Consider the following 27,943-nt stretch of genomic DNA (forward strand, 5'->3'; position numbering starts at 1 on the left):
GAAATTGGGACTCATGAACAGGCCACAGTTTTCTAGTCATCTAGGGTCCAACTGATATAATCATGAGCCTAGGAGAGGCACTGCACACAATGTTGTGCTGTTAACAAAGGCACTCACATTGGTTGTCAGCTCCCATAGCCCATTAACACCAAATTCAACCACACTGCCCTAATGGATAAATTTGTTTTACATCCCACATTGACTTCTGGGGTTATTTCACACACTGTTGCTTCTCTGTTAGCACTGACAATTCTACGCAAATATTGCTCCTCTCAGTCTTTAACTGAAAGCCGTCAGCCATTGCGTAGTCTTTGGTGAGAGGTAATGAATGAAATTTGGTATTCTCAGCATACTCTTGACACTGCGGATCTCAGAATTTTGAATTCCCTAATGATTTCCGAAATGGGATGATCCATCACCTCAGTACAAATGGCAGCTCCGCCAATGCAATGCCCTTTCTACCTTGTGTACCCCTTACTACTGCCATCTGAATACACGTAAAGCACTATCCCATCACTTTTGTCACCTCATTGTAGATATGATGTGATGATTTTCGTGAAAGGATCATTTTAAGGATTGGGAATTCACATGGATCCATGGCAGTAGAGTAAGATTCTTGGAAAAACCAAAAAATGTTTTGGTTCAGGTTTACTGCACTGGCATTTTGTTCCTTTACTTTTATGGTAGTTGTACAGAACTGGATGATGTTTTATCTGATAAAAACTATTTGGCCTAGGGAAGGCATGTTACACTTAATATTGTTACTGGACAGTTTTAAAAGATTTTGCTAATGTAAGAATACAATAATCTAAGAATATTACTCCGTCGAGAAGAATAAATAAATTGAAAAAGCGCGTAACACATGAAAATTGCACATTTTATCATCAGTTTTTCATCCTTCCCCCCCTTTTGTAAGCGTATCTGTTTCCTTAACATGTCAGCTGCAAATATATTCTCAGGAAGCAAGAGGTAAAAAAAATGATTTTATCAAAATACAACTCAAACAAAGTAAACTACAAAAAATATTTTCATTCATAATCATACAGTTTTAGTTAATTTTACATACCATACCTTGTAATAGTTTCATTATGAAGGCTGCGGCTTCATAATCAAGATGAAAGCTTCTGCACATGCCCTGCAAAACTTTAAGGCATTGATCAATGTGTTGTCGCCTCACTGAATCCATCTCCAGAACTTTCTGCATGATTACAACAGCCTGAAATCATTTGTACATACTGTAAACAATTCACTTTGGTGCTTAATAACTATACATTTCTACATGTATAAGTAAGTCAATAGACCAACTGAAAATCGCAATCACATTTACTTAATACACAAACGATACAACAGAGACGAATTACCCATTTTTAAATAGTAAACTGAGCCTATTATCTATAAAACATGTATCATCCAGGCAAACATCACATTACATTGATACTTTTTTACATGAAATACCTGTCTTGTCTACACACTTTATACAATCATACCCATTTACTCAAATATTATACCACACCGAGCCTCCTTTATTCACTTTATGCTGTAATTATCTATACTACTATATAAAGAGAAACTGAAGGTTAACATTGTTACCAAAAATCATGAAAAGTTCTTGGCTAATTTACTTCAAATTTTTACATAAACTGTGATAAACATTCAGACAGACATAGGCCATAGATTTTTTAAATAAATATGGTACATAAAAACCTTTTATGTCTTGAAATATTAACAGGTAGGAAATTAGAAATGTTTATTAACACTCAGACTCAGGTTGCGAGGGGAAAGATGGCCATCTCTGGTGGCACCGGGGTGACCTGTCTAGGGACTTACGTTTCTTCTCCCCCTCTTTCAGATGGATTCACTGAAATGACAACACATTGATCAATGCCTTAAAGTTTTGCAGGGCACAGAGGGAGTACAGGCATCTGGAAGATCTGGAACCAAAATAGTGTGGGAGACCTTGGGGCGCACAGATGGTGAGTCTCATGGCCAAGTGGTGGCAGGAGTCTTCCAGCCTAGGAGACACTGGGGAGAAGGCGCCTGGGAGGGAGCCCGATCACTGGCAGGTGGCAGGTGCTCAAGAAGGGAAGCACTTCTTCGACCAGGGAGAGGGAGCGGCTCCCAGACAGGAGGTCGTGGCTACTGCAGGGCAGGGGGGGGGGGGGGGGGGGGGGGAGAGAGGGGACAGGGCTGGGATTAGGAAGAGGTAAAAGGAGAAAACTATGTAACAGAGGCAAAAGTTAAAGACAGTGACACTGGATGAGTCTCTCCTACTTTAGGTGAGTCTCAGCCTAAGATAGACGATACAGGCACTTGTAGTCTTGGATCTTCTTTTCTTTCTTGTAAGCCGGGCAGTCTGGCGAGTGAGGGGAGTGGCGGTCATGACAATTGGCATACACAGGTGGCAGAACACAGGGGCTTTCTTGGGTAGGGGTGGGGGTGTCCGGTCACCACACACAGGGTCCGCCATACAGGGGGAAGACATATGCTCTAAAAACAAGCATTGAAAGTACCTCGTGGGTGGTGGGACGTACAGCTACACATCGCACCTAATCTTGACCCTCACTGGGAGGAGTATATCCTCCTCGAAAGCCAGAATGAAGGTGCCAGTATTGGTGCAATTGTCTTTGCAACCCTTCTGTACACATCAAACAAAATGAATGCCGGGTCACTCCAGATTAGCCCAGAGTTCCTCATCAGTTTGCAGAATGAGGTCCCTCTGAAAAATCACTCCCTGGACTATATTCAGAGACTGATGAGGAGTAACAGACACAGGGACATTACCAAGACAATCACAGGGATGAAGAGCTATGCACTGGTTGGCAGAAGACACTTTGATCAAGAGAGAGCCTGACCACATCTTATTAAGTAAGAGACTCCACATCACCAAACTTGTCCTCAATATTCTGCACAAAAAACAATGGCTTTGTGGTGGTGAATGTGTCCCCATCTGTCCTAGTACAGACAGGTAAAGAGGAAAGTGTTTTATCCTAAGACGGCAAGCCTGGCCCTCCTCCCAGGGTGTAGCTAGGGAAGGGAAGGTTGCCGCGTCATATGAAGCAGCATTCATTCAATGATTCCTCACCATCTGAAGAGACAGCCATTTGAGAACAGCCAGATTTTTGCGATTTGATATGCTTCATGCACCAAGCATTTGCCCTGATACCACCCACTCCAACCAGGGGCTCTCCCCATGGGTGCCATGCAGCCGTCTGGCACGGTGCCCATTGCCGGGAGTTCCAATGCTCCAAGAAGGCAAGCACCCACTCCTTGGCATACATGGGGAGGGAACAGCTCAGGTGCCATAAGTGTGATTCCTGTGTTGTCAAAGGGTTCAGCCATATGGGTACGTAATAGCCCCATCACACTAGCTGGCCACACGTGTCGGTGATCTAACAGGATGAAAGGAGGCTACAAGCGGGGAAGGTAAAGGGGAAGGAAGGGGGGAGAGTAATCCACAGCCTAGATGCTAGAGAGGGAGTTCTTCCCTAGCTGGTTCACACTAAAAACAGAAAATATAGAAGTGGAGATCAAACCTCAAGCGAAGACCTAAGCACCAAAAAGGATGAAAGAACAGGCAGAAGGAACAAAATTGCAAGCAGTAAAGGGAACCAGATGGATAGCCAGGTCGATATAAATCAGAACACCAAGAGAGGGGAAGGAGGGGGATGCAATGGGGATTAAAACATTTCAGTGCACTACTTCAACTTTCTATACACAACTATGCATTTGCTTTTTTTCCCCAAGATAGATAGAATCTAGGTGTGATTTGTAACAAAATGATTCTGCACGTTTCTTTCCACCAAGGAACATTTCAATCACCATCAGTGTCAGATCATCAAATCTTTCAGAACTGACTGACTTTCCCAGTACATTAAATTTCACTGAGAATTCCCTGTTTTTCAGACAAGTCGCCGTACTGTGTACGCAACAATAAAATTAAGACAGCATTTAAATCTACACTGAAACTTATAAAAGCACATATACACCAGATCATAATTCCTACCACAAATGGAGTTTTAATATGGATTCCAATGCTATTTTAATTTTTATTTTTCTACTTAGACATGAACATGGAACGTAACACAAACTGCAACCAGTAATTACCAAAATCTGTACTAGTTATCTGACAGATGATAAATATAAGCTACTGCTCTACATAATTTCCATTTATGGCAGTACACAATAATACAATTTTTTACAGCTTCAATAGAAAATAAAGTTCTCATCTCTTCCTAAACTTCAAGCTAATTTATACCAATGTGTTAAGAGTTCACAATCATAAGAACAATTCTGCCATATAACTGGCACAGACAGTGACGAATGTGCTAAAACTTGTTTTATAGAAAGACATACTTTCATTCCTTTGCTGCAGTTAGGTTTCAAGTAGATTCCCACTACACACTTTGATTCAGTGGAAGACATAATGGTCGAGCTTTAGTAACTGGTAGTGTACCGGTCATGATAAAATCAACTCTTAACTAATGAAACTCACCATGTAAAATGTGGCAGCAGTATTTACACCAATACCTGATACGAATAAACTGAGCAGTTTTGAAAGACAATTATCTTGACACTCTGAGAGAATCGTTCCACCTGTAAAATGCAGTCACATAATTTCTCAGTAAAGTGGAAAGAAAATTAGGAAGAAACACACATACACAGACAGAAAATATCAAACACAAATGACAAAATGTGGAAAAGAGAGAGAGCATGTTAACAATAATCATCATACTACAACATAGAAAAAAGGTAACAGACAACCACACGACAGAGCATGAATGGTAAGTGGCACATTAGCCCAATTCAAAAGTCGATCAAAATTACTCATTAATCGACATTTTATGTGGTTCCTCCAATCAGATCTCATAACGTAATATGCAGATTCTCAATGTGTCACAAAAAACACTAATTCACTTTACAAGAGTGTAAAAACTTGATTTCTTTCTTTTGTTTTTGGTGTCAAATTAAAATTCAGAATATGCTCTATGACGTATCTTTCATTAGCTTTGGTAAATCAGCAGTGTGTTACTTAATTTTTTTTAATGAATATGCCGCAAAGGGTTCAGAATGAGATTTTCACTCTGTAGCGGACTGTGCGCTGATATGAAATTTCCTGGCAGATTAAAACTGTGTGCCCGACCGAGACTCGAACTGTGGACCTTTGCCTTTCGCGGGCAAGTGCTCTACCATCTGAGCTACCCAAGCACGACTCACGCCCCGTCCTCACAGCTTTACTTTTGCCAGTATCTCATTCTGGAAACATCCCCCAGGCTGTGGCTAAGCCATGTCTCTGCAGTATCCTTTCTTTCAGGAGTGCTAGTTCTGCAAGGTTCGCAGGAGAGCTTCTGTAAAGTCTGGAAGGTAGGAGAAAAGCTGTGAGGACCGGGTGTGGGTCGTGCTTTGGTAGCTCAGATGGTAGAGCACTTGCCCGCGAAAGGCAAAGGTCTCGAGTTCGAGTCTCGGTCGGGCACACAGTTTTAATATGCCAGTAAGTTTCATGCCGCAAAGGGTTGTTTTGAAGTGGAAAGAGAAATTTACTGGACCAAAGTTATTTATCTTAAGTACCACAAAATTTACAAGGCTGTTGTTTAGCAGGGCTTTTCTTTTGATCTTCGTTTGGTGAGTTCTGAGTGAACAATTGTTATTTTCAATGTTCTGTCATTTCATAACAACATTGTATAATGCATAATACTTACCTGAAAATGAAAACAATTATTGATAAAACCGATTGTTTTGGTAATAATCTCTGTCTTTCATATTACCCTGTCTTCAACCTTTAAGCTCGCAGGTTTTCAAATCTCATCCAATGCAATCCCTAACAATCTCTCCTTCTCATGCCATACGGTAAATCTCCCCTGACCTGTGGTTCTGGGTGACTTCCCCAAAATCTGTCCCTTTTACTAGACCTCTCCAGTCCTTTTCCTTCACCCTTCTTCCTTCCTCTTCAACTCTTCTGCCTGTAAAAGGAGCCACTGGCTCCGAAAGCTTGCCAATCACAAGCATCTTTTATGTATGTGTTCTGCCATCACTTGGTGAGTAAATTTTTTATCTATCAAATTTAATAATATGTACTTGCTTTTCCATAATGGAAAAAAGTTCATTCTAACAGAACTATGACCAAGCTATGCGAAACAACAAAAATAATCTGGAAAGAATGAGAGGAGTTCTATGGGCAACACACTTACTCTCCAACAAAACACTTTGTCGATGCTGCTTTGGAGGTAATTTGGCAAATTCAGAGCTGTTGTAAAACGTACATTGAACATGTTATTTGGTCACAGCTTATGAAAACATATTTGTTTGATACAAAAGTCTCAGCTTTAGAGTAGCTGATGGTGGCATCACATTTAATGATGGAAATAAATGAAAGTCCTGCAGGAACTAGTAGTAAAAGTTGGTAAGAATACATTAACACTTCTTGAGGACCTGTAGAAAAGTGAATAGTAAATAACAGAGCTACAAAGTAATTAAATATAACCCATGAGAAGAAGATGATTGAATTTGAGCAGCACAAAAGATAATAGGACTACAATGTTTGGTCATTTCATTTGTATTGGGGAATTATAATTATATTTTTTATTATTTTTTTTTAACTGCTACTTCCAGACCAAGTTTTTTTGGGGCTGAATGACCCATTTTCTAGAAAACTGTTTGAGCGAAACATTTCCTCAATACATTATTGTGACACTATGGAGCTAGAATAATAATTACATTTGATATATCACCCTTGTAAGAAACCAAAATTTACCAAAAAAGGGGAAAAATTAACATTACAGAGTTTACTGTCAAGGAGATGTGACTTCACAGTGACATAACGGATAACTGAATGACCTCAGCACGCCACTTTCAACAATAAATACATCATACCCATATGTGCACAGTTAGCAGTTTCTATACACATAAAAGTACTTCACAGCCAATGGCTTTGTCTTGTTTAATACACCAGTCCTCATCAGAGCAAGGAAGTTAGTGTTTCAGGTGTGGCCAGTACTTGTATGGGTTAATGCCCAGAAATGTCAAGTGCTCTTGACAGCTTTCCCTTTGTTATTACAGCAAAGGAGAGGATGGGAGGTGGCTTATAGTTCCTGATCAGCAGTCGCTGTAGCAATGTCCTGGATTAAATTCAAAATTTCTCTGCAATGGCTCTAGAAGTGAGTGCTTGCAACACTGTTCACGTGCATCCATCCATCGGATGGGGTTGTTAAGCTCAGTGGCCCCCTTGGTGCTATTAGAGACGACTAGGCTATACACTAGCACCGGGTTTAACCCTCTTCCCACCAGGTACACTTAACAGACAACTCACAAACTTTGTGAAGGAAAGCTGACTGTGGGCATAAAGTATAGGAAAAACCTTTCCAACTAGGCAGCTGAACATGCCCTTTGGGATCTCCCAGCCAATCATGCCAGACAACTTGACTTGACTTTAACGTATTTCATTTTAATACCAAGCAACTTTATGTGGTATCCTGCTGTGCAGTGGTGACTGACAGACGGCGGAAATGGTCATTTCCTTCGTAGTATGCAACTCCTTGTGTGTGACTGCTTTAAAGATTGTAGGAAACCCACTGAAATATTGAAAGAATAATAGTATTTAAAAATGGAAAGAGTTATCAGAGATGATGCCAGAGGAAGAAAAATGTACCACCAGACAATGTTCAGGACTATTTCTATTTTGCAAATAAACTTAACAGTGACAAAAGTAGTCTTTGAAATCTAGGAAAAAGTTAAAAGAGTCTTTATTTTTGTTTCTTTTACAGTAGAATTTTATGCTTAAAAAAAGCTCTAATTTAGCTTTCTTTATGATATAGTGATTTGTTCTTCCTTTGAATTGCGTGAATACTGAATTTTATCTTGTTATAATTTACCACATTTTTATGCTTAGTGAGTGGACATTATGCTCATTTATTTTCATTTTTTCCCGTCACTGAGCGTAGTTAATGTTTTCTTAGTACATAAATGATAACATACATGCAACAAAAATATTATCGGGACACTATTGTGGTCAGGATATGAAAAAAGAAAGATATGAAGAAGCTGCAAAATACAAAACAGAAGCACCATTTTCCTAATTCAGATTCTGTTGGTTTGCAACAACTTACCAGGGTAACAGCAATAAGACGACAACACTTTTACACAATGCAGCTGCACTTTCTCTCTCTCAGAGAATGTTTCTGTATCGAATAATGAAACAGAACCTGTGAAGAAGGTAATATTGCAATAAAAACAGGAAATGTCAAGGCAAAATTAACTACACAAAAGTTACAGCAAAAACACATTATAAACTCAAAAACATATTTCATTATCATCTTCTTACCATTGATGGATTTCAAGGCTTTTTCAATATCTTCAAACTACGGCATTTATACATCAACAAAGTTAGTACCTGTTATGACTTAATATTTTAAATAATAATGTTTATAAAAGTTTTTCATTAACCAGTTCTGTAAGTGAGGAACATTAGGGTAGGGAGTTAGGAAATACTGTTATGATATGGGGACACGGAGCAGTGAAGGAAACCATAAGAAGAAATATTTTAGCTGCAAGAGGGTCAACAACCAAAATAAATTCCTGAATGAAAACAATCAGGTGTACTGATTGTTATTACCTGGACTTAAGAACCCTTTTATTTTGTATTCTTATAACTGAGCTCTAATACTTGCAAGTTGTACGTTCATTACAGTTGTTCTGGAAACAAAATATTTCAGGAAACATTTGGTGCCATGTTGTTAATCTTAAAGTCCAGCCCACCCAACGCACTGTAAGAGTGTATGATCAACAGAAATTTTCACTCTAACCCAAATATGCATGTATGGTGGGTTATACTATACTACTGGGAGATGGGGCAGGGAGGAGACGGGGAACCTTAGAAATATGAGAATGCAGGCTTTCTCGGCGAATTTTGATGATAAAATCTTTTCAGGTTGACAGCCGAGTCAATGCTTCATTCTCCGGCCAACGTTTCAGCAAGTTTCTTAATGAATATGTGAAGTAAGAAACTTGCTGAAACGTTGCTGGAGAATGACGCACTGACTCAGCTGTCTACCTGAGAAGACTTCATCAACCTTAGAAATGTTCAGAATGTAAGCATACATACAAAATAATTTGAGATGTGAATGTAAAATGACTCATTCGACACCACCATGATCTATAGTCCAAAACGATCCATGGAACATTAACTAAGTAATATGACTACACTGAGGCTGCTTTACACAACCCATATCATTTGACTCCTCAAAAACAGGGTTGCTGAATTGCAGAAGTGGAAACTCAACACATTCCCAAAATTGTTGCAACTCAAACTCTGACAGTCTTTGTGTGTGTGTGTGTGTGTGTGTGTGTGTGTGTGTGTGTGTGTGTGTGTGTGTATTTATTTTAGCTCTCTCAAAAGTAGGGCTACACTTCAATTTATGACCGTTTATTACATGCCTGTTTGAAACTCAATCTAATCTCACGTACCCGCAAAAAATATAATTACATTTTGCATATTATGTGATACAGGGGATCCAACACAGACGCATTTTTTCTATAAAATACCTGGAACGCAAATGGGGAAAACATTATATACTATCTCAAGTCCCTTAAAGAAAATTACAAATATGTAAAACAGAAAAATGAAGTGAAAATAAAGAAATGTTGCCTCTTCAAAAAATAGTCAACATATGAGTTGTACTTATGAATTATTACTAACTGAAGTTCTCAATTTAAGACCAACCTGTGAAATATAAAAAATAATGGGACGACATCACAATATCAATAATGAATATCTAAGAATGATTCCTGTGAGCATATATCAAATTTGGCAACAGAATAGCATGTAACAATATAGATTACTTTGTACTTAATGAAAAACCAATGTTACACAAATTTCAAGCAACCTTGCAGAATTCATGAATAGACAGTTATTAACTGAAAGAACACATAGAAGAAGTGTAAGCTTACCATATGTTTGTTCACCTCTTTTTGAAGTACGTTCAACAGCAAACTCATCTCTTTCATCTACAAGCAAAAACAAAAGTTTGTATCAATCATTAAAAAAAATGCGAAAATAAAGACTCAAAGAGACAAGAGATTTGGGGAAGAGAGCAAGGGCAGGGGGCAAGAGGGCGGGAGGGGGGGGGGGGGGGGCTGGTAGGAGGAGAAAGAGGGAAGAAAGTGGGAGGATAGTTACTGTAATACATCTATTTAAGTTATAAATTGGAAAAGCTCTCTAACCGTCATTACATAGAGATTTTATGTTAGTGAACTCCAAAAATGTATTAACATTATAAATGAGAAACAGGCTGAACTGTTGTATTTTATGCATTACGAAGTCATGGTTAGCCATGAGTTGAAGTGGGAGAAACTGTACAATGATTTTGCAAAATTTAAAATTCAATCTGACAGAGAATCATCAAATAGTTGCAGTTGATTTTTGGGGATTCAATAGTCATACTTTCTGTCATGAATCCAAGCTATATATAAATTTTCTTAAAGCTGAAAGTTCATCTGGCACTTAACAACTTGTGCTCCTTAGAAAATTTGTTCATGTTAAGAAAACAAAAGAAAAGACTCTCCCCTGATCCTTCTGCCACAGTCAGCATACTTATAGGGTTATATCAGCAGTTGCATCCAAGATTGTACAAGAAAGTCTAAATGTGAAGGAGGTTCGCAATCAGTGTATATCAAATTATCCAACTCTGGAACCGAAAAAGTCAGTATTTGGAATTATATAAACAGGCAAGTGATTTAAAACTTTAATTCAAAAAGGCCAAAACTAATACTGAAGATTTTAACAGATGACAAAATATGGTTGCATCAATTAGACAGAGATGAAATTGCAATCATGGGTCAGAATTTTAGCTAATGCTTAGGAATAAGTGCAGACAATAGAATTGTGTGAACTTCTTTACTATTACTGCATGTTTTGTGTGTGTGTGTGTGTGTGTGTGTGTGTGTGTGTGTGTGTGTGTGTGTGTGTGTGTGTGTGTGTGATGGGGAGGGGGGGGGGGGGGGCAAGCGAGATAAGTATTAATGAAATGTGCAGGGGCTTGTATGGTATAAATGGATGAATCAGTGCATGTTTATTAATTCCAGTAACTTGTCCCTAACTGGATGCTGGAATTTGTTCGGCATTTATTGAGGTAATTATCTTCGAGGTCATTCTATTTACTTAGTAGTGGTAAGATATATTAGAGTTTTCAAAGAACCTACAGATACAGCTACAGCCTACAGCTGATGCCTGGATGGATGAGATACACAGATAACGCTCCAGCTCAATGAACACATTGTAAAATATTTCATTAAGAATTATAACTATGTCTGTCTGACAGGGAGTGATGAGATGTGAGAGAGGTGAAAAAAAGTGATATCTACATTTTGGAAGATCACCTACTGGGATTTTTTGTGATCTCTCAAAGACATTTCTTTCATAAAAGCTCGAGTATTGTGGTGCAAGAGGGACAGAGCACACATGGTTTAAGTCATATTTAATTGGAAGAATGCAGAAGGTTGAAATTAACAGTACTGACAGTTGGCAAAAATCAGCAGAGTCATCTAACTGGGGAGGTATCAAGAATGGTGTCCCACAGGGTTCACTCTTGGATCTGTTATTGAACATAATACATATTAATGACTTGCCATTCTATATTCATGAAGATGGAAAGCTGGTTCTTTTTGATGATGGTACAAGTATAGTAATCACACCCAACAAAGAAGAATTAACTGAGGAAATTGTAAATAATGCCTTTCACAAAGTTATTAAGTGGTTTTCTGCAAAAGGACTCTCACTACATTTTGAGAAAACACAGTATATACATTTCCGTATAAACTATACAAAATTTCTGGGTGTGTACGTTGACGAGAAATTGAATTAGAAGGAACACATTGATGATCTGCTGAAACATTTAGGTTAGGCTGCTTATGCTATTAGGGTTATTGCAAATTTTGGTGATATATTCATCAGTAGATTAGCCTACTATGCCTATTTTCATTCACTGGTTTCATATGGCAATATATTTTCATCGTTAAGTAAAAAGTATTATTTGCACAAAAGCATATAATCAGCCTAATAGTTCAAAGCCACACAAGATCACCTTACAGACATTTATTTGAAGAATTTTGGATATTCATAGTACCTTCACAATACATATATTGCATATATTCACTTACAAAATTTGTTATTAATAACCCATCACAATTCAGAAATAATAGCAAAGTGCATAGTTATAACACTAGAAGAAAGAATTATTTTCAATGTTTTGGGTTAAATCTGACTTTGGCTCAGAAAAAGGTGAAATATGCTAACACAGAAATCTTTGGTCAATTACCAAATAGCATTAAAAGTCTGACAGATAGCTAAACAAATTAAAGGAATTTCTGAATGACAACTCCTTCTACTCAATAGACAAAGTTTTAGATACGAAGCAGTTAAGAAAAAAAGATTATATCACGTAAAAGGAACTTATGTTAAACTTACATGTTCCGCATCATTGAAAAATGCCATATTCATTATCTATGGAACAAATATTAATGTAATGTAAAAACCTAAAAATCAATATATCATAAGCAGCGTCACTGTCAAATTTTGCTTTGAATACAACAAAAAAAAAATGTTTACAAGTTTTGTCATAAATTCTACAATACATGTATGTTGTTGTTGTGGTCTTCAGTCCTGAGACTGGTTTGATGAAGCTCTCCATGCTATTCTATCTTGTGCAAGCTGCTTCATCTCCCAATACCTACTGCAACCTACATCCTCGTGAATCTGCTTAGTGTAGTCATCACTTGGTCTCCCTCTACGATTTTTACCCTCCACACTGCCCTCCAATACTAAATTCGTGATCCCTTGATGCCTCAGAACATGTCCTACCAACCGATCCCTTCTTCTCGTCAAGTTGTGCCACAAACTTCTATTCTCCCCAATCCTATTCAATACTTCCTCATTAGTTATGTGATCTACCCATCTAATCTTCTGTAGCACCACATTTCGAAAGCTTCTATTCTCTTCTTGTCCAAACTATTTATCGTCCACGTTTCACTTCCATACATGGCTACACTCCATACAAATACTTTCAGAAATGACTTCCTGACACTTAAATCTATATTCAATGTTAACAAATTTCTCTTCTTCAGAAACGCTTTCCTTGCCATTGCCAGTCTACATTTTATATCGTCTCCACTTTGACCATCATCAGTTTTTTGCTCCCCAAATAGCAAAACTCCTTTACTACTTTAAGTGTCTCATTTCCTAATCTAATTCCCTCAGCATCACCCGACTTAATTCAACTACATTCCATTATCCTCGTTTTGCTTTTGTTGATGTTCATCTTAAATCCTCCTTTCAAAACACTATCCATTCCGTTCAACTGCTCTTCCAAGTCCTTTGCTGTTTCTGACAGAATTACAATGTCATCGGCAAACCTCAACATTTTTAATTCTTCTCCATAGATTTTAATACCTACTCTGAATTTTTCTTTTGTTTCTTTCACTGCTTGTTCAATATACAGATTGAATAACATCGGGGAGAGACTACAACCCTGTCTCACTCCTTTCCCAACCGCTGCTTCCCTTTCATGTCCCTCGACCCTTATAACTGCCATCTGGTTTCTGTACAAATTGTAAATAGCCTTTCGCTCCCTGTACTTTACCCCTGCTACCTTCAGAATTTGAAAGAGAGTATTTCCAATCAACATTGTCAAAAGCTTTCTCTAAGTCTACAAATGCTAGAAACAGGTTTGCCCTTCCTTAATCTAGCTTCTAAGGTGAGTCGTAGGGACAGTATTGCCTCACGTGTTCCAACATTTCTACGGAATCCAATCTGATCTTCCCCGAGGTCGGCTTCTACTAGTTTTTCCATTCGTCTGTAAAGAATTCGCGTTAGTATTTTGCAGCTGTGACTTATTAAACTGATAGTTCGGTAATTTTCACATCTGTCAACACCTGCTTTCTTTGGGATTGGAATGATTATATTCTTCTTGAAGTCTGAGGTTATTTCACCTATCTCATACACCTTTCTCACCAGATGGTAGAGTTTTGTCAGGACTGGCTCTCCCAAGGCCGTCAGTAGTTCCAATGGAATGTTGTCTACTCCTGGGGTCTTGTTTTGACTCAGATCTTTCAGTGCTCTGTCAAACTCTTCACGCAGTATCATATATCCCATTTCATCTTCATGTACATCCTCTTGCATTTCCATAATATTGTCCTCAAGTACATCAACCTTTTATAGACCCTCTATATACTCCTTCCACCTTTCTGCTTTACCTTCTTTGCTTACAACTGGGTTTCCATCTGAGCTCTTGATGTTCATACAAGTGGTTCTCTTATCTCCAAAGGTCTCTTCAATTTTCCTGTAAGCAGTATCTACCTTACCCCTAGTGAGATAAGCCTTTACATCCTTACATTTGCCCTCTAGCCATCCCTGCTTAGCCATTTTGCACTTCCTGTCGATCTCATTTTTTAGATGTCTGTATTCCTTTTTGGCTGCTTCATTTACTGCATTTTTATATTTTCTCCTTTAATCAATTAAATTCAATATTTCTTCTGTTACCCAAGGATTTCTACTAGCCTTCGTCTTTTTACCTACTTGATCCTCTGCTGCCTTCACTGCTTCATCCCTCAAAGCTACCCATTCTTCTTCCACCGCATTTCTTTCTCCCATTCCTGTCAATTGCTCCCTTATGCTCTCCCTGAAACTCTGTACAACCTCTGGTTCTTTCAGTTTATCCAGGCCCCATCTCCTTAAATTTACTCCTTTTTGCAGTTTCTTCAGTTTTAATCTACAGGTCATAACCAACAGATTGTGATCAGAGTCCACATCTGCCCCTGGAAATGTCTTACAATTTAAAACCTGGTTCCTAAATCTCTGTGTTACCATTATATAATCTATCTGAAACCTGTCAGTATCTCCAGGCTTCTTCCATGTATACAGCCTTCTTTTATGATTCTTGAACCAAGTGTTAGCTATGATTAAGTTGTGTTCTGTGCAAAATTCTACCAGGCGGCTTCCTCTTTCATTTCTTTGCCCCAGTCCATATTCACCTACTACGTTTCCTTCTCTTCCTTTTCCTACTACCGAATTCCAGTCACCCATGACTATTAAATTTTCGTCACCCTTCACTATCTGAATAATTTCTTTTATTTGATCATACATTTCTTCAATTTCTTCGTCATCTGCAGAGCTAGTTGGCATATAAACTTGGACTACTGTAGTAGGTGTGGGCTTCGCATCTATCTTGGCCACAATAATGCGTTCACTATGCTGTTTGTAGATGTATACGACACACCAATTCTGAATAACTGATCAAAGATTGCCACAAACTGTTTAACTAAACCTCCAATAAAATTATCAAATACAATAATAATAAAAGCTGGAATAATAATTTTGTTATAAACACACACTAACTGAACTACTGTTAATCAATTTAAGGGTCACAGAATAGCAAACAATTTCAACTCAATTTCCATCTCAGGTTAAGGAATTCCATCTCTACTACTAAGTGTTTGTATCAAATTCTTGAATTTTAATCTCAGGATCAAATAATGTCATTAATATTGCTCAGGATATGCACAAAATTCTTGAAGTACATGACAATACTTGTGCTAGAAGTGCATAAAACATTATAATTAGTTACCAAATGTGATGGATTGATAGCTAACCATGAAAAGTGAAAATGAGTACATAAGATTAGTGCACAACACACACAAACTTTAGCAGACACATGTTGAAACTAGATAATGAACATTCACTTTGTCACAGAGCTCTATGATGGGCATCCACTTTCCAGATTACTTCTAGATGACCAACCCTTGGTAAAAAGTGAATATGTAAAGATGAACAAAATGTAAAGAAGAGTTGATTGGTTAAAACCCAATTCTAGTTATGCCAACATTCACAATGCATGCTATACTGGTGGCATTTGATCTGTAGGTAGCTGATTTGAAGTGTACAGAAGAAACAACTTTCATCTGCAGTATTTGGTCAGCAAAGAGGAGAGGCAGTTATATTCAGTTCCCCATCAACAGACTGTTCCCCCATATTTCAGTTAAATCTTAATTGTCTCCACTGAATGAAGGATTTTAACACTGTTGATGATGACCTATCTGTCAGTTGGATAATGAATATATTACGTGCCGACATCAGGTGCAGTTACAAATCTAACGCATCAACCAAAAGCTGGAGAAAGGTAACGCAAGTCACTTCTGATAGGACTTTGCAAACAGAACAACCCGAGATATATCTGATTATCACCAGGCTCAGCATGAGTACTAGTGTTCAATCAGAGTTCAGTAATATAAAATATTCAGAGGTACTATTCAAATCTTCACAGATGTATAATGTATAAAATATAATAAACAATGTCACAAGAACAATATATAATGAAAGATACAAACATCAGTCTCTCAGCACGGGACCAACAGTATAATCACTGTAGATCACAGGCTGAATCCTGCGAGCAATGTTGGATGGTAGGTTTTGAATTTATTTCACAACATAAAATAACATAATAGCAAGAATTATGAATGTAAGCATAATGAAAAAATGACAGAAAATGCATTATTAATTTGTTTTAATAGGTAGTTAGGTTTTTTTTACACATGGCAACCAAAAATATCAGTTCAACAGGAATCAGAGTAAATCTGAAACAAAGTGATATTTTATCTATGTATTACTGAAATATAATTATCATAATTCTGAGGGAAGAAGAGATTGATAGCAGTGGTAATAAAACTATTACTGAATGCAATAAGTATGTCAATATTTTCACTGCATGATAAGAAGAAAAGTGCACCTACAGGGCAAGTTTTCTGCAGCAATCTCATAAAGCAATAAAGTAGCTTCAAAAAATTAACATGTCATTCTATAAGTGTGTATCATTTCATTGTTTACTTTGAAAACACAGCTCTCATTTAGCCAATATAAATGATACATTTCTCTTGTAAACAGAAATAGAAGCTTAAGGACAAGGGACTACACTACTGCCACTGAACTAGAAATGCAAGTATATACCTTAAACTGAGAAACTAGCCTAAAGATTATTTAAGAATTTTTCCTATTCTAAAAATTTGCAATTATTTCTGTTTTCAATTTATTTAGAAAGTACTGTTACTAACGGCATTAAAAAGAAACTGAAATTACCATTATCCTCACCACGAACAGCCATTCCCCATAAATTTTTAGTAGTTAGAATACTATGGACGACAGTAAGGAAATTATTAGGGATGATGCTCCTCATCTCTTTATGAACTGCTTGGTGATGTTGGAGTTCCATAATGTGACTTAAATTTTGCATAAATTTTGTTGCTACAGATGGTTCATGACAAAATATTTCTTTTGTGCAGTTGTCGTTCAGTTTTTCTATCAATATTTTAATTCTTCCAAAAAAGCTAAAAACACAGTAAAACAATATGAGTTCGTAATTAATTTCCTTTGCAATAGTTTTAATATCAATATTTCAGGACAAATAATATTATAAATTTGGAGAATTTATTGTACAAAACCATTAACAAATTGGCTTGATGTTATCTCTGAACAAAGTTCTTAACAATACTGTACTCAACCAAATAAATTATGAGAAAGAATTTCTGGCCAGTACTTTGTCCCAGAAGATGAAATGTGTGGCACTGCTGATAAGAAGATATAAAAGTAAATATATTACACTCTGTAGCTTTTGGATGTAATAGTACCTGCCTCAGAATGGAGAGGATACATTGGGGAAAGTCGAAAGGGAGGAAACTTCACTCAGACCCACTTACAGTGAGACAAGTGTAGACGAAGATGAAGGGAGAGGCATCAGAAAGATTAGGTAAGAGATGGTACACTGGCAAGCACTACACCAACTTCAGTCCAGAGGTAAGGACAGAGTGAAAAGTAAATAGAGATCTGGTGGAAGAGAAAAGACTGGTGCACTTTAGAAAAATATACTTACATTATTTTAAGGAGGAACAGTAAATAAATTAAAGGTGGCCGTACAGACTAATTAAAATGAAAACATTCCATGTAACACGAGCAGTTTTTATTGGTTACCGAGCTACAGCTGGTTACAGCCATGAGTTTTCATTTCATGTTTTGGTACTACAGTTGCTATTTATTTGTTCATTTACCAATTGTCATTTCTGTTAGAAATTTTCAAGTAAGGAAATTACGACTGAGTTTATATAAATGAATTTTTCAACTGTGATTGCTATTTGCTGGCCAAGTCTGCTCTTTAAGTGTAACACACAATTCTGCTGTTAAAGCATGCCACATATATTTATAAATGCTGAGTATGCTAATATATTATTTGTGTATAGGTTTTGTAATGCAAACACTTCTGATGATTTTAGAGAATACAGCAGACAATTTCCTAACCACAGACTCCCACATTCAATACTATCTGAAGTGTGCAATGCTGGTGCAGAGCTGGTGCTGAGGCCAGCAATTTTATTTCATCTGAATGGGCAAATCAACAGCATGTGAAATACTATTTACTGATGAAACCTCTTTCGCTTGTGACAGTATCAGTAATATCCGTAACTCTCACTGATGGTGTGGCTAAAATTCATATGCTCTTGTGAGGACACATTTTCTAGAACACTTTTTTGTAAATACGTGATGTGGTATAAAAGACAATCAGTTGATTGAGCCTGTCATGTTACTGCATCGTTTTACACGTCACATTTCTCTAGGCTTTCTTGAAAATGAGCTTCCATCATTATTGGAAGTGGTTCCTTTCACTACAAGGATGGGCATATTCTCCCTTCATGAAGTGGTTCCTGCACATTCTAGTTGTTTGCCTGGAGGATGGTTGAAAGATAAAGCTTCCACAGAAAAAGTAAACACAAGAGATGAACTGATCATTCAGCTTTGGAATAGTGCTGTCTTCATAAAGGAATATCAACATGACCTGATTCTAAGGGGAAGAGAGAGGGGTAGAGTGGGGAACTCTTATAAAGGGAAAGCTGGTTACTCAGGCCCCAGGATGAGGGTGCTCCACCTGTAGAGGGGACGAGGGGAGGTGGTGGTGATGGGGGAGGGGGGGGGGGGGGTGCACATACATAAAATATGTAATGAATAGGGTGGATGTGTGCGTGCAACGTGTTAACAGAGATTGTGTTCAAGATGGTCTCAGTATGCAAGGTGATGGAAAGAAAGTTCCCAACTCTGTAGTTCAGGAAAACTAGTAACAGGTGGAAGAATCCAAGTAGCCTGTGTGGTGTAGCACATTCTACTCTAGACCATCTTTGACAACTGGGTATTGGATCTATCTCTATTGATGGACAATTCTTCTATACCCATTCATACACGCAGCCAGTCTAGCGGTGGTCTGAGCCTCTATAAAGCACTATGCAGTGGGCAGAAGTTGATAAAAAATATGTGTCATGTCACAAGTTGTTCTACCTTTGACATTTGCAGGGTTTACCAAATGGTGGAATTGCAGCAGGTGGTAATGTGTGGATGCACAGTACAGGTTTTACAGAGGGAATGACTGCACGTGCAGTAGCCTTAGGATAGGGATAATGGTTTGAGAATATCAAATGATTAGATTATGATATTCAGATAAGGTGAGCAATGGGAGGTGACAGAGGATGGTGTTGGGAGGGTATCAGGGAAAGAGGATCTTGTTTCAGCAGTTTATTTGGGAAAATTTGGGTTTTGGCAGAGTAAAATATTGAGGCACTGAAGACCACAGTGGTATTAGGTGACAAAAGAATGCTTCTGAATTGCTTCTAGAATAATGAAGTTACAGTAGAAGATGATAATCAGTAGACTAGTTTGACCACTGAATGCTGATTCACAACAGAAATCAATGGAATGGAACAGCAACATCACTGTCATATGGTGATGTGTACATACTACATTCAACACCACATCTTAGACCAGTACCAAATGGTGAAAATGAGGTGGTGAAATGCCATCTATGATACAAAATTTAGGGTTATAGTATAAGTATTAAGGAACTAACAATCATAAGGCTTAGTAATGGCCAAAATTAAGTTCATAATGGAACTCCTTCACAAAACGTTTTAAGTGTAACTGTTGAGGTATGAACAGCAGGAAAAGTGTTGTCTACGTGTTTCAAAACATCAATATTTATTTGCCAGTGAAAATTAACACATACAAGCACATCAAACAATTTTTAAAAGAAAATACATAGATTATGTTAACCTTACTCATTATGATTTTTTACTGCTATTCAAGTACAAAAGAATTGGGACATTCAATGTCTGTATGGTACTGAGTGACAAGAAGGTTCTTCAGTGTATTTTGGAAATGGGCGCTGTATTAGTTAGAAGGTGAGAGGTGGATAATGTTCTGGAGATATGTTTTGTGAATATAATCTGTGGAGTAATTGCAGAAGAGGAGAGCCTAGGACAGATAGTTGGTTTAGGGGTTTGGAGATTCAGTGATACGGCACATACATCTGCTGTGGGGGACTAGTTTGTAGGAAAGGGACTGTTTGATGAGGAAAGGTATTGTTGTTTACTGGTTGATTTTATATAGGCTGAGGTTTAGATCAGAAATTCAGTGAAGTGGAAGTCAGTGTCAAGGAAGATGGCTCTGGATTTGGAAAATGGCTCACATGAATCTGAGCTAGGAAAAGGAGTCAAGTTGTTACAGGAAACAGAGAAGTTCTTCAGCATCAAGTCCAGATGACAAAAATGTCATTGATAAATCTGTACCAAGCCTGGCGGATCAGCTTCTGGGTCGTGAGAAGTGCCTCCTCTTCCTTGAAGCCCAGCAAAAGGTTTGAACAGGACAGGGCCATCCTGGATCACACAGAAGTCTCCCTATTTTGTTAGCAGATCTGGCTGTCAAAGGTGAAGCAGTTACGAGTAAGGACTAAGGTGGTTAGGTGGCAATAAACGAACTTTTAAGAGGACTTTTTAGATGGTCCTTTGGAGAACTACTTCCTTGGACTGAAAGGACTTGTGTATATGGGATACTTGTGTAAAGTGAGGTCGCACTGATGGTGACAAGAGTGGTTCAATGTGGAAGAGGTGTTGGAATGGATTTGAGATGTTCCAGGAAGTGATTGGTGGCGTCTTTTATATAGGGTGGGAGGCTTTGTGTGATGGGTTGGAGGTGATGGTCAACCAAGACTGAAACGTGTTTGGTGGGGTGTTTCAAGACTGCTAATACTTTGTGATCAGGATGCTTGTATTTATGTATTTTGGGAAGAAGGCAAAAAGTAGTGGTGTGTGGATCACGAGTAGTATGAAGTTCTATGGGAGCAGCTGTGAGTTCCGATTGAGTGGGGGAGCAAGGATTTTCAGGATTTTCTCCAGCTCAGTAAGGATGAAAGGAATGGAACCATCAGGAACAATTTTGTATACTGAGGTGTCCAAGAACTTACAATGTCCCACTGCCACATATTCATCAGGGTCAAATACTACAGCAGCTGAGCCCTTATCCAAAGAGATGATGATGATGATGATGACAGCACAATTTGCCTTCACACCACAGGTTACTTGCTACTCAGCTCAAGTAATATTTGGCGTTTTGTTGATATTTTTCGGGTGGGAGTGAGACATACTGTAAGCGAGTAATTGCTGAAATGCCTCGCGAGGATAGTTTCAAAGAAAAGGGTATCCCTTTGGAATTTGGGTTGGATCTGTTCTAGACACAATCCAGTCCTTGCTCTTGAGAGGCTCCTCGTCTTGGACAACATTTTATTTAAATTAATTTTACATTAAGGAAAGGCAAACCTATGTTTCTAGCATTAGAGAAAGCTTTTGACAATGTTGACTGGAATACTCTCTTTCAAATTCTGAAGGTGGCAGGGGTAAAATATAGGGAGTGAAAGGCTACTTACAATTTGTACAGAAACCAGATAGCAGTTATGAGTCCAGGGGCATGAAAGGGAAGCAGTGGTAGGGAAGGGAGTGAGCCAGCAGTGAAGGAAACAAAAGAAAAATTTGGAGTAGGTATTAAAATCCATGGAGAAGAAATAAAAACTTTAAGGTTCGTCGATGACATTGCAATTCTGTCAGAGACAGCAAAGGACTTGGAAGAGCAGTTGAACGGAATGGATAGTGTTTTGAAAGGAGGATATAAGATGAACATCAACAAAAGCAAAACGAGGATAATGGAATGTAGTCGAATTAAGTCGGGTGATGCTGAGGGAATTAGATCAGAAAATGAGACACTTAAACAAGTAAAGGAGTTTTGCTATGTGGGGAGCAAAATAACGGATGATGGTCGAAGTACAGAGGATATAAACTGTAGACTGGCAATGGCAAGGAAAGCGTTTCTGAAGAAGAGAAATTTGTTAACAATGAGTATAGATTTTAAGTGTCAGGAAGTCGTTTTTTGAAAGTATTTGTACGGAGTGTAGCCATAAATGGAAGTGAAACATGGACGATAACTAGTGTGGACAAGAAGAGAATAGGAGCTTTCGAAATGTGGTGATACAGAAGAATGCTGAAGATTAGATGGATAGATCATATGACTAATGAGGAGGTATTGAACAGGATTGGGGAAAAGAGAAGTTCGTGGCACAACTTGACTAGAAGAAAGGATCGGTTGGTACGACATGTTTTGAGGCATCAAGGGATCGCCAATTTAGTATTGGAGGGCAGTGTGGAGGGTAAATATCGTAGAGGGAGACCAAGAGATGAATACACTAAACAGATACAGAAGGGTGTAGGTTACGGTAGGTACTGGGAGATGATGAAGCTTGCACAAGATAGAGTAGCATGGAGAGCTGCATCAAACTAGTCTCAGGACTGAAGACCGCAACAACAACAACAACAACATGGGACTCGTGGCTAAACTGAGAAACTTTTATGGTGATTTGGTACAAGGGGATCTTGTGCTCCACTGGTTATTATTTAGTATTGGGTGGTGTAGTGATATTTCCAGTTGAGGTTTTGGATGACTGTGAGGAGATTATTGCTAGAGCAGTGTAACTGAATTTGGGATAGGGTGTACTCATCTAATATCGTTAAGAGCTCACAATGAGAAAAACTGTGTATCTTCTGTACAAGTAGCACCCCCTTCCTATGCACTAAACTAAGTATCACTCACTCAACTGAGCCGAAGTAGTGCTTGTCATTTATTCCTTGTAAGCCTTTAAAACTGGTGACAGACGTTGCGCGCAGCCTCTAAAAAAAAGGAAAGGAAAGAAAATTACAGTTTAACTTTCCAAGATGATGAAATCAATATAGATGGAGCATAAATTTTCAGCAAATGAGAATGAGGAAAGAAATCTGTTATGTCCTTTTCGAGTGAACCATCCTAATCTTAGCCCGAAATGATTTAGGAGTACCATGGAATACTTGTACCAGCATGGACAAATGGGGGTGTGAACTCCAGTCCTCCAACATCCAACATCCAAGTGCCTTAACCATAGTGCCACTTCACTCAGTTCATATTTTCACAAACCATACAATCAGTTAGGATGCTCTGACAAACTTAAGGACTAACATTAACAATGGGTTACTACAGTGGAATTGTCAAGGTGAAAGCAACAAGCTGGACACAAAGGCAGACTCATAAAATTTTGAAAATTGAATGCAATTGACAGCAACATAAGCAGGCCAGAATTGAATTTTCTACAAATGTCATTTCGGATTAAATACAAGCTCAGCTGGTAAAAAGAAGGGGGCAAGAATTTACCAGCATCCAGTCGGAAGGATACCATCCTAGCTCTTCCTGCTTCCCCAAATGCAGGTTGAGAGTGTCAGAGTGTTAAGTATAGCATTATCTAATTCATTTCACACACACACACACACACACACACACACACACACACACACACACACACACACACACACACACACACACACAATTTCGATAATATACTTTTTACACTAACAGATTTACATGCAGAAACAAGAGTATCAGAGTTACAATTTGTTGTAATGCTCAAAATGAAGGTGCAGTCAGTCTTATTTACTAGTGCAGGCACCAACAGTGTCCCAAACACTGACTATTAGAGTAGCTGGCATTTATCTCCAATGCCTCTAAATCCTATCAAGTCATGCAGATCACAATGATTAACAAACCATTTATTTGTATGTCACTTATTGGAAGGAAGGAAAATAATTGTTTATCTGCCTTCTTAGGTGACTTATCAATGTAGATGGGCGCCATTTGGAGGGTTCAAGTTGGATTCCTGGTACTGTCAAGGATTTTTCTTGGTAGGAGGGCTGCTACAGGGTACACTCAGCCTCATTATGTCAACTGAGGAGCTACTAGTAGCTCCATAGCATGGGAAGTTGGCAAAATGGCCAGGAAAGCAGTATGCTGACCCCTCCATAACGCATCTATAGGACACAGCAAAGCAGAGGATGAGATGGCAGCCAGTTGACATATCTGAGGTCTACAAGACCTGAACAAGGAGCTCCTTTAAAATTGTTTAGCATCCAGCTGATGCATCATAAGCACCAATTGCGGAAGGATGAGAAAATAAACCAATCACTTTCTTTACGGAGGAAAATATCAGCATTTGCCTTAAGAAGTTTGCAGAAACGACACAAAACTATCTGACTGGCCAGAAGGGAACTGAACTGCCACCCTCTCAAATTTTTTCCAGTGTGCTGAACACGTCCTCATCTCACATGATGCTGCATTACTGAGCCTCATTTATTTTTTGAGATTTTCAACATACACAATTAAAACTGAATAAATTAATATTTTTACAACCATTATAATCTTACCTTGGCACTTTATCAACTGGTATGGTATTGAATCTAATCATCCAGGACCAGAGTTCCAATAGAAGTTCACAATGACAAAATATATTTGTTATTTGTTTCAATCTCTCTCCTTCAGAAACAGTTACCACATCTTCCAGCAATTGCTGGCAGTTCCTCTCAAGGGCTTCTTCCAATGTTCTTAATGCTTCTTCATCCACTGATGCTCGAAAAGAACTTGATGTAGCATAACTAAATCGATGTCCTGCTATTTTATGAACAGGTTTGCAAATACTGGATTCAAAGGATGTTATACAATAGTTCTCCTCTATCTGAAATAGCTCTTCTGCAAATGATGTGATCTGTTCCCTACTGGGCTCACATGTAACATTTTCTGCACTGGGTTTGAAACAGATCAGAGCTAATACATTGGCTAACAAAGACGGTGAAAAAACTTCAATTTCTTTATGTTCAGGAAGCAACCAGGTAATTAAAGAATTATGGACAGCATGTGGTCTTCGGCTGATGACTATTTTTTCAGGTAGTCTTATATGGTTGCAAATGACAATAAGTGTTTTAAGGGCTGTGTCTGACTGTCTAAGTGTTCCCTTAACATACAGTTCCAGTACATCTAGAAGACTACCTGAAACTTTATTATAAGATATCATCTCCTGCAGAAGATAATGGCTTTCCTGTTCATTCTGATTCAGTCCAATCATCCTGAAACACAGGTAAAGCAATCATCTTGAAACACAGTCATTGTTAAATTTAATATTTGATTACTATATTCTGATATCTTCCTATAAAAAATCTTGAAACTTTCTGGTAATGTTTCAAACATCGAAACAATGACACTTTTCAACTATACACATCTTAAATATGCAGTCATTAGTTGCATTAGTGACTAGTAATTTGCTAGAGAGAGAGAGAGAGAGAGAGAGAGAGAGAGAGAGAGAGAGAGAGAGAGAGAGTGTGTGTGTGTGTGTGTGTGTGTGTGTGTGTGTGTGTGTGTGTGTGTGTGTGTGTGTGTGTGTCACTAGACTACAAATGTAAGAATGCTGTGTTTGGCTAATTATGATATAGTCAAAGGGGGTACAGTAATTTTATTCATAACAGACACAAATATATAGGTTAATTTAATTTTCTGCCTGTAAATGATCAGTGATAACTTACTACAGCCTGTATATTTATATTTTTTTATATGTACATATAATCAGATCTAATAACTAACAAGAGCAAGAAATCTCTCTCTCTCTCTCTCTCTCTCTCTCTCTCTCTCTCTCTCTCTCTCTCTCTCACACACACACACACACACACACACACACACACACACACACAAGACAATTTCAGCTTTCAGTGCACCTTGCAGATCTAGCAACTGGCCATATAAGAGGGTCACTTGGGAAGTAAAAAAATTTTTTTTCTACAGAAATTTTTATTTTAAGTAATTAAATGAAACTATATTTTACATGTAATTGATACCCAAGGTACTCAGTTGCCACCCCGTTGTTGTACTTGCTTGGGGGTTAAGTTCAGACTGCATGTCAGACATTGAAACATTTCACACTGAAACAAGTCCTGTGTCACTTCTGCTGTATGCAGACATCCATTATTGTGAAGAAAAATGACATCACTAATTTGCATTCCATAACACTTATTTTTAATGATGCAGCAAAGTCATTGAAGCGTCTGACAGTACACTGCTGCAGTCCACTAACTGTGAAATGCATATCTTCTTGGATTTTTGTTTCAAATTCTGAGCCCGTCAGTCACCACTGAGGTCTGGCCCAAGCTATCTTCATGATGAACATTTTTCCATCCACCATTAAACACAATATCACTTCTGAACTGAAGCTTAGTTCATCACATTACTGTAAGACTCAGTTATCTGCCTATAAATTTCAGTGGGTCAGACTCCTTGTGCATTTAAAAAGCAGGTAACACTGAGCATCTCACACTTGGTGGGATTGACAATTCCATCTCACATCATAAAATCTTTCTTTCTTTGACTGTAATCATTTCTCATACTGTTTCTTTCTTGATCTTGATTTGCAGTCCAGTTTGTTTTTCAGTTCCTTTACTTTGTTCATTATGTTTCTTAAACCTTCTGTTGTAAATTGTAGTTCCTTCATGTCGTCTTTTATTTCTGTAATCAATCTACTGTTGCTCTTTCTATGCCATAATTTCTCTATTAGTTTTGTCTCCTGATTGTCCTCATTGTGAGGCCTTTCATGTTTAAGTATTTTCTGTGATATATTGCGATTTTGACAATTTATTTATGCAACTGGATCAAGCAGATTTTTCTTTGAGGTTGCACATTATGATTTCTCCAAAACATTTTAATTTCCCTACAATTTTGATTTCCTGGTCTTCTACTGCAATTTTGTTAACAAATGATGGGCCAGTTAACAAAATTTCTATTTCTTCAAAGTATATCTCAGACCAATTTTCTGTGCTATTTACTGTAGAGTTTAACTTGGTGTCAAGTTTTCTAATGATTGCTGAAAGTAGAGCAAGGTCATCAGCAAATCCCATGTGGTTAAAATTTAACACGTTTGCTTTAGATACCCTAACACAATACAAAAAACATGTACATACCACCAGTGTTCATTGTATTCAATGTACTTCAAACTTACATGTTTTACAGAATAACATAAATAGATAACTATTTCCATGGACTAATACAATATTGGCTTACTCTCTGGTCACAGTGATTGGTCAAAATTACTCATAAGCAATCGAATCTATGATGCAAAAGTAATATTTCCAACAACAGACTGTTATGATTAACAGACAGAAACTGTGGTCTGTGAAACCTACAGAAGCATGGAAATTTATTTTTAACTGAATTGCTGTAATCAAATTTTCCTTGCATATTTATTTCAACCCAAAAATAATCACATGCTCAATACTCATACAGCTGGGGTAAAAATTTTGTGATATTACTTCTGGATATGAAAAGGTTATGCTTTTAGAAATTGATTTATTATCTTGGCACATGCAAGGGGGTTTCAACAAAGTTTCTTGCAACAGAATCTACTTAATGATTAGTATCTGAATTCACTACTCATTTTCTACACACTCAGTGAAAACTAAGTTGATCATAATTTACAGTGCAATACAAGGCAATTCCCACCCCCACCCCCAAATTTCAAAATTTTATATTCATTTTCACAACTTTCTAGCATATATAAACTTCACCTGAAGTTAGTATGGAACAAGAAATGTGTATGCCTAATTTTCTCATGTTAACTGTTTGCACACAATTTACTATGTTAACAGACAGCACCTAAGGCATACAAAGGTGTGTGAGAAATGAGAATCACCTAAGTCAATATAGTAAATATTT

The 27,943-nt window shown here is 37.8% G+C and overlaps 1 protein-coding gene across 3 annotated transcripts in view; it reads right to left on the minus strand.

Moving 5' to 3' along the window:
• The window catches only part of LOC126328921 (serine-protein kinase ATM), a 458,551-nt gene that overhangs the window by 293,128 nt on the left and 137,480 nt on the right, over positions 1–27,943 (minus strand). For all 3 annotated transcript variants that reach the window (XM_049996079.1, XM_049996081.1, XM_049996080.1), the window contains exons 13-18: positions 24,619–25,314; positions 17,114–17,361; positions 9,940–9,996; positions 8,100–8,195; positions 4,493–4,593; positions 1,072–1,216 (exon numbers count right to left, since the gene is read on the minus strand). In XM_049996079.1, the coding sequence (XP_049852036.1) occupies positions 1,072–1,216; positions 4,493–4,593; positions 8,100–8,195; positions 9,940–9,996; positions 17,114–17,361; positions 24,619–25,314 (1,343 nt within the window). The remainder of the gene's footprint in view (positions 1–1,071; positions 1,217–4,492; positions 4,594–8,099; positions 8,196–9,939; positions 9,997–17,113; positions 17,362–24,618; positions 25,315–27,943) is intronic.

The sequence above is a fragment of the Schistocerca gregaria genome, chromosome 2 (assembly GCF_023897955.1).
Source record: "Schistocerca gregaria isolate iqSchGreg1 chromosome 2, iqSchGreg1.2, whole genome shotgun sequence".
Classification (NCBI taxonomy): Eukaryota; Metazoa; Arthropoda; class Insecta; order Orthoptera; family Acrididae; genus Schistocerca; species Schistocerca gregaria.